Source organism: Mesocricetus auratus, unplaced genomic scaffold (assembly GCF_017639785.1).
Source record: "Mesocricetus auratus isolate SY011 unplaced genomic scaffold, BCM_Maur_2.0 Super-Scaffold_100033, whole genome shotgun sequence".
In the NCBI taxonomy this organism is placed as follows: domain Eukaryota; kingdom Metazoa; phylum Chordata; class Mammalia; order Rodentia; family Cricetidae; genus Mesocricetus; species Mesocricetus auratus.
The window spans coordinates 12,247,807-12,255,200 of NW_024429213.1; the positions used below are offsets into that span (position 1 = coordinate 12,247,807).

Genomic DNA, 7,394 nt, shown 5'->3' on the forward strand with positions numbered 1-7,394 from the left:
CTTTGCTTGTTTCTAATTGATTGTTTTAGGGTTAACTTTGAAAACATATACAAAGGGCTAGGTAAGGAATATTCTTGTAATTAATCATATTAGTACTTAGCATTACTACAATTAAACAATTTGATCATTTATAAGGTGACTATTAACTTCTTTTTCTTAACTATCCGTAACAGTTTACAATAAGTTAATAGCTTTTATAAGGCGAGAACTTTAAGTTCCATTCCCGTTTAAAGTAACTGACCATTAACTTACATTTCTTAATTATCCTTAACATTTATAATAAATTAGTAGCTCTCATAAGACTGGATCTTTAAGATTCATTCCTGTTTGATTTAACCTTAAAAAATAACTTTTGAAAGGAAGCTCTTCTGGTATCAAAATAAAACTTTTTTATCATACATAACATCCATAGAGAGACTGGTAACTTTACTGATCTTTTTACGGTATACCATGAAATTAAAATAGCCACTCCATGGGTGAAAAGGAAAAAGATTTATTCCAAACTGCCAAAGCTGTCTCCTGGGAATATAAGGAGAAGAAACAGGGGAAAGATTTTCGATGTTAAGTGTGAAGGGGCCTGGGAGCTGGGGTGGGGCTCATGAGCAAAGACTGGGGGAGCTTAGAGGCTAGCACTGCCCTTGACAAGCAAGCAGAAATTTTCACCAAGTCCCTGAAGAAGTGAGAACTTTTGTTTAAATGCCTGGTTTTGGTAAAATGAGTTTCTTGGGGCACCAGACACCCCATTATAGACTACTGTATGGCGTAGTTTATCCAGAAAACTAGAGCTTAAAGATGAAGTTATACAAATATTTCTGGGAACTTGATTACCTAATATTTATCAACAAATCTTATCTTTCAAATATACCTTATTTTTCATACATATGTTACTTACCTAAATTTTCTAGCAGCTTGACATTAAAAATTTAGCAAAGTCATAGTTAGACACATGTCTTAATAAACAGTTAGACATATGTCTTAAATCAACCTTTGTTTATATGAATAGACCTTTATAACCTTAAATTTTTATCACCATGCAGAGTAGATTGTAAACCAACATTGAATCACATATATAGTATGTTGTAGCAAATATAACCTTAAATTTTTTCCATATTTAAATTAGAAACAAGCTTGTTTTACATGCCAATCCCAGTTCCCTCTCCCTCCCTGCTGGGGTCCAGCCAATACCAGTCCTAGGCTGCAAGAGCCATCTATTTTGAACTGATGTCTTTAGGCCTCAGTTTGGAACCAGTGGAATGGCTCTGGGTCCAACCCTGAGTGGGGGAGTATGGATCAGGGAAGTCCTAGCTACCCAGCGACGTTAAGGATGAGACAGAGATATCTTGTCATTTCAGGAGGGCTCTCAGTTAATACTGGAGGCCATGGTTTATTCAAGCATCCTCTTAAGTAGCTTTCCAAAAGCAGGGGTACTGGCAGAAGACAACTATTATTGTGTATATAGGGCTCACCTGTCTCAGAAAAAAAAAGCGTAGACTATGAAAGCAAAAGAAATACAAATAAGATACTTCAACACTTTCTGCATGGAAAAGAAACAAAATGGTAAAAGTTACTACATGAGATTGCAGTATTTGCAAATCCCATATGTGTTAAGGATTTAACACATTATTATTATATTTAATAATATAATATTAAATCTTAACTATTCTTTTTTTTGGTTTTCCAAGACAGGGTTTCTCTGTATTGTTTTGTAGGCTGTCCTGGAACTCACTCTGTAGACCAGGCTGGCCTTGAACTCACAGAGATCTGCCTGCCTCTGCCTCCCTATTGCTGGGATTAAAGGTGTGCACCACCAACGCCCAGTTTAATTTTAACTATTCTTATAGAGCTTGTACAAAGAGGATAAAAGAAAATATCCACTGCTTTGTGAGTTTTCTGTAAAAAAAAGTTGAAATTAATGTTGTAAACACCAAATTGAATTTGAAATTAAAAACATTAGTAATGGCTACTATCACAGAAGATGAATTCACATTTATTTAGCTATTGATTTCAATTTTTTTGGTTGACAAAATAATTGCTACAGTTATTTCATTAAGTTTTAATCCACAGAAAGTAGTTTGAGTTTCCCTTTGTCCTGTGCAATTGTGATGTTTTGAGACATCCTGTGCATTGTTAGTGTCATCACTGGATCTTCTTTTGACTAAGTGTTGTTTTGAATGGTTTTGAGCATTATTATTATTGATCCATGTAATGATATAATTTCTTCAATGCTACAAAAATGTGGAAAAAGTACATGTGAATATTCATCCCATAGTTGATAAAGTACATAACACATTCGTGAAGGCAAGGCAGATGTTCAATTAGAATGATTTCATGATGTAGAATTTTATTTGTGTGTAATGATATATAATTTGGTTGATCCATAAAATGAGAGATATAGCCAATATAATAGTCACAACTAGAAAGCCATCTAGTTATTTTTTTTCTTCTGTTCCTTCACGTTTTCCTCTTCTTTATATTCATCATTGACGTCATCCTCATTGTCATCATCCTTGTCGTCGCCATCGTCGTCATCGTCATCATCATCATCATCATCATCATCATCATATGTATCTGTGATCCAATAATAATCTTTAAACATGCTTGATGCAGGAGTAGAACTTTCAAAACCCCATCCGTTACGCATAAACATTTGCTCGAAAGTGCTTAGTGCAGAATTGTCATCCTTGCTTATGAAGTATTTCCAGTCAGTTGGCTCATAAGGTTCCTCAGTGATTTCTGGATTACCAATGTTTTCACCTTGAAGTTCAAGTTCACTGGGATCTGTTACAGGGTCTTCATTTCCTAGTGTTTTCCACTGGTTATTTTTCAGGCACGGTGATTCATACCTAATCTCCTTGGTGGCTTTTTGAGGGTCTTGTGGGTTTTGGAGCTTTATAACAAAGTTGGAGTCCTGTTTGGAGAGTTTGTTGTCCTTCACTTTGTTAGTTTTCCTGCCATACTTGAGATCAAATGAAGGCAGATCAGTTTTCTTGACAAGTGATTCTTCATAGCTTGGCTGGTTTTCATATCCGATGTCAATTTGTTGCATGGAATCTCGACAAGGCTCAGCCCATTCACAGATGTCATCCCCTCCTTTGTATATATATTTATAATAAATAGAGCTAAGCATGTCCTGTCCCCTGTGTTTGCCGTCATGGAGCCAGCTGCCTTCACATGACCAGGGAAGCTTGTGAGGTTCCAGGTCTGATTTTCCTTGAGACTGTTTGCCAGAGTTGATGGGCTGCTTGGTTGCTTCCCTGTGATCTTCCCAATACGGCCACTTGTTCTCCATCATACGGTTAGGTTTTGGTGTTTCCAGCATTTTGATTAATATGTCTGCAGAATTCTCTTCTCCTCGAGGCCAAGGAGCCAGCAGATGTTGATTCTGGCGCATACCTATGTCGTCCCAGAAAGTTCTACGTGTTTGCTGGACTGGCAAAAGTGGATGATACAGTCCTGAGTCCTCAGGCAGCTTTCTCTGGTTCTTGTTGGCGACGGGACTGGGAATTCCGCGAGAAATGGTAGGGAAAAAGGTATTCTCAACGCTGCTGTGTGGAGTCAGCCCCTCAGTTGGTGTCCCAACTTTCCTGAGGTCATCTGGCCGTTCCTTAACATAGAGTCGGTGTTGACCCTCCACGGAGGTGGGCAACCTTAGCTGCTCTTTCTTGTGCTTTAAGAAACACTTGGAAGAGTCCTTCCACACAGACTTGCTGGTCGTGTCCTGAGATGTTGGCTTTAGTGTCCGCCGGGCCTGGTTCCCTGGCAGCCTGTGGTCTCCCATTTTCCTGACTGTGGGGCCACGGTCTCAGCCTCAGGGATTTGTTTCGTTGAGGCTACTCAGTTGCTAGGAGATCCGGATTCTACTGTGACAAGCAAGGGAGTGCCCCACCAGCAGCCCCCTCCATTCTGTTCTACATAGAGTGGGGGGGGGGATGCCTTATTTATCACAGTCTTTTTAACGAACTTTCAGATTGTTTCTGTCTTAACCTATATTTCAAAGAATTTTTCTATGGAAATGTGTATTCAATATTATTTTATATTTACCTAAAATCACACTAAATACGTGTGTGTGTGTGTGTGTGTGTGTGTGTGTGTGTGTGTGTGTGTGTGTGTTAAAGAAAGTTGAGCCAATTGGGCTAGTAGTGCTCCCTACAAGAATGATAGATTACCAAAATCCCAGGAATGGCTACCCCTTGTTTCTCAGGGGTTTAGGGTAGGCCCTTGTTGCTGAAGACTCCACACACTAAGGATGCACAACTAAGATGATTTGACCTGCATGTAGCCAGAAAGCCTCTTTCCTGTGGTCTAACTTTCATGGTTCCAGAAAATACAATGCAAGGTGCCAATGGAGGGAAGCAATTAGACACCCTCCCCCAGATGCAACACTCATGAACGCTGACAACTACCAGCATGGCGAGATACACGTGCAATGAGTGGCACTCACTTTTCTGTGGCAACCAACAGCTCTCTTGTTGACTTAAGGGCCACTCAACAGGAGGGAAATCATGCAAGGTACTGGAAACCTAGCCAGCTTCCCCAGGATATTAAGGCCATGGATATTAGAAAACAATCTACTACTGCCACTTTACTAGACCAATATAATTCCCCCACAGCATTCTAGATCTTACCCTTATACCCACAGATAAGTGCACTACCACCCTTCATCCAAGAAGCCTGTCTTTACAGCAAATGGCGACCATCACAGAAAACTACAACTGGACACAATGCAGAGATTAACACATGATGGGAGCCCAGCCCACTGGCTACATCTTCATCACAGCAGTGAACATCAAGGAAGAGGGGGCAGAAAGATTGTGATTGCTAGAATACCAGGAAGTCTGCTGTGCATCTCCTAGAAATGGCCGTGTAAACAACCCAGGGCAATTGCAATATCAGTGAACATAATATAACATGGCAAGAGGAAAGTTCACGGCATCCTGCCATTAGACAAAGACAACAGGCAACTAATGGCTCTTGGGGAAAGGAGAAGTAGCCTCTCCCAGGGATGAGCCCCACTATCGGTTGTCCAAAGCTGAATGTGAGGCCTTGAACATCTCCAGCATCCTGAATCTCCATTGCGACTTAGGCTTTGCCTTTACAGTTTTATGCCATGGCCCTCCCAAGTGTCCTTGCAGAGAAACTCCTTGTAAAATAAAGGGGTGCTGCAAAAGTCTTGATTATATGCTCTGCTGTCCATAACAGGGCCACACTTACTTCTGTCCTATATGGAAGGGTTCTGTTTCATGGCTTTTTGATGGAACAAGGGACTTCTCCAAAGACAGAAGTGTGCAGTGTGAAGATTTTATTATAAACTACTGTGACAATTTGGGGAGCATTTGGTTGTCAAACTATATAGTGAATGTGTTGATCTTTTGGAGTATAGATTCTATTGAGAAAAAATATGGAAAGCAACACATTTCCAGAATTATTGCAAGGAAAATTCCATCCATATTTTCTCTTAGCCTTGCTCAACTATTTTTCACAGTGGGATGCCATTTTCATTAATATATAGATGACGCTGTGATAATAAAGTTTTAATGTAGCTTTAAAAAACCGTTCGCATGCAGCTGCCCATGGATTTTTAGCCTTCCTTTGTGTTAGCTAAGCAGATGCCCTATAATTTCTGTCTGGGGAATTTCTCTATTCCTGAAAGTAAGAAAGCCTGTCTCTGGCATGTCAAGAATGTTGGAGAGTTGTTGTTCACTGGATCAACTCTGAAACTACAAGGACTCTGCTGCCTAGGTTTTGCAGGGATTTTCAAAGCAAAGCTACATTGAGGTTTGTTGCTTCATGTGTTCCCTAGCACTGCCTAGAAACCCTGAATGACAGCTGCCTTCTGTAGCTATATGGTTATTAACCCATACCTTGGTGGATCGGATTTCTTCCTTACTTCCTTTACGTATTACTCTATTTCTGCTTCTTAAGCTCATCTCCTGCATTGTATGTCATTCAGCCCTAGCCTTAAGTGCCTGCTTCTGGGAATCCTAAATCCTTACTATGAATATTCTCAATTTTACATAAGAAATATCACTCGCTGTTATGCTGTGATATGGTGTGTGTGTGTGTCTGAGTGTGTGTGTGTGTGTAAGAGAGAGAGATACAAATCTTGCATACTTTTATAAAAATTGTTCTTAAACACTGTGATGTTTAGAACATGAAAACTGACTTCAATAACTTAGTCCATTAACATATGATTTGCCATGCTTTGTTCAAGCCCATAGGAGGCTTGCCCCTTTCTGAATGCAGATGAAGGAGGAGTAGATAAGGAGGGGGGATAATTGGAAAGCATGGGAGGAGGGCTTGGCGGGAGGATAGGAGGAGGGTAAGCTCTGGTTGGTATGTAGAATAAATGAAAGATTGTAATTAAAAAAGTAAAAATAGCCTGGCAGTGGTGGTGCATGCCTTTAATCCCAGCACTCAGGAGGCAGAGTCAGGTGGATCTCTATGAGTTTGAGACCAGCCTGGTCTACAAGAGCTAGTCCCAGGACAGCCTCCAAAGTCACAGAGAAACCCTGCCTTGAAACCCACTCCCTAAAAAAGTAAAAATAAAAATAAAAACATACGGTAATGACATGAATTACAAAGCCTCTAACACATGATTTATTTGTAAGCATTAACCTCAAAACTTCAAAACAACTTCCATATGTCATGGAATGGTAAAGACACAGGGCTTGGTCTTTCTAAGTTTTGTGGAAGCATCTCAATATTCCTTATACATGCAATATCAGATGTTAAGGTTTGGAGATAAGAAGTCCAGATGTGAAGAGAGTTCCCTTTGGTATAACCAGAATAGCAGTGGGAAAAAGGAAGCAAAGACAGTGATACAGACTTAACATAAGAAATTCATTTTGAACCTGGGCATTGGTGGCACACGCTTTTAATCCCAGCACTTGGGAGGCAGAGACAGGTGTATCTCTGTGAGTTCAAGCCAAGCCTGGTGTACAGAGCGAGTTCCAGGACAGCCTCCAAAGAAATACAGAGAAACCCTGACTCAAAAGGCCAAAGAAAATTCATTTTGAAAATGTATCTAACTTTTCATATTTCATCTTAGAAAACATGGTATCAATAAAGAGAAAGTATTTCAGTGAATGGTATGACCAGTGTAGGAATGGATGCCTATTGTCTTCTGTCTATGACCTTATAGGAAGCTAAGAATAATGGGATATCCTTGGTTACATAAAATCTATAGGTAGCTCAGACATTGCAGGGATAGCATCAGTATCAAGGTCAGAAGGCAGATTAATCACAGAAATGGGAAGTAAACTGAGATGGGGACATGTCTATTTTGCAACAGAGAAGCAAACTGGGACAGCAGTCAAACCCTAAAGTTGAAACTCACTCAAAAGTGTAAAAATCAATTGCATAGGTCAATACACAAAAAATTTTAAATTATTTTA

General features: G+C 39.8%; 1 protein-coding gene across 1 annotated transcript; it reads right to left on the reverse strand.

Moving 5' to 3' along the window:
• Positions 1 to 2,006: 2,006 nt before the first annotated feature.
• LOC101828890 lies at positions 2,007 to 3,778 on the reverse strand. Its single transcript, XM_005088404.2, has 2 exons — positions 2,518 to 3,778; positions 2,007 to 2,466 (listed from the first exon to the last, which is right to left on the reverse strand). The coding sequence occupies exons 1-2, from the start codon at positions 3,776 to 3,778 to the stop codon at positions 2,426 to 2,428; spliced, it is 1,302 nt and encodes a 433-aa protein (XP_005088461.1). The 3' UTR covers positions 2,007 to 2,425.
• Positions 3,779 to 7,394: the final 3,616 nt, after the last annotated feature.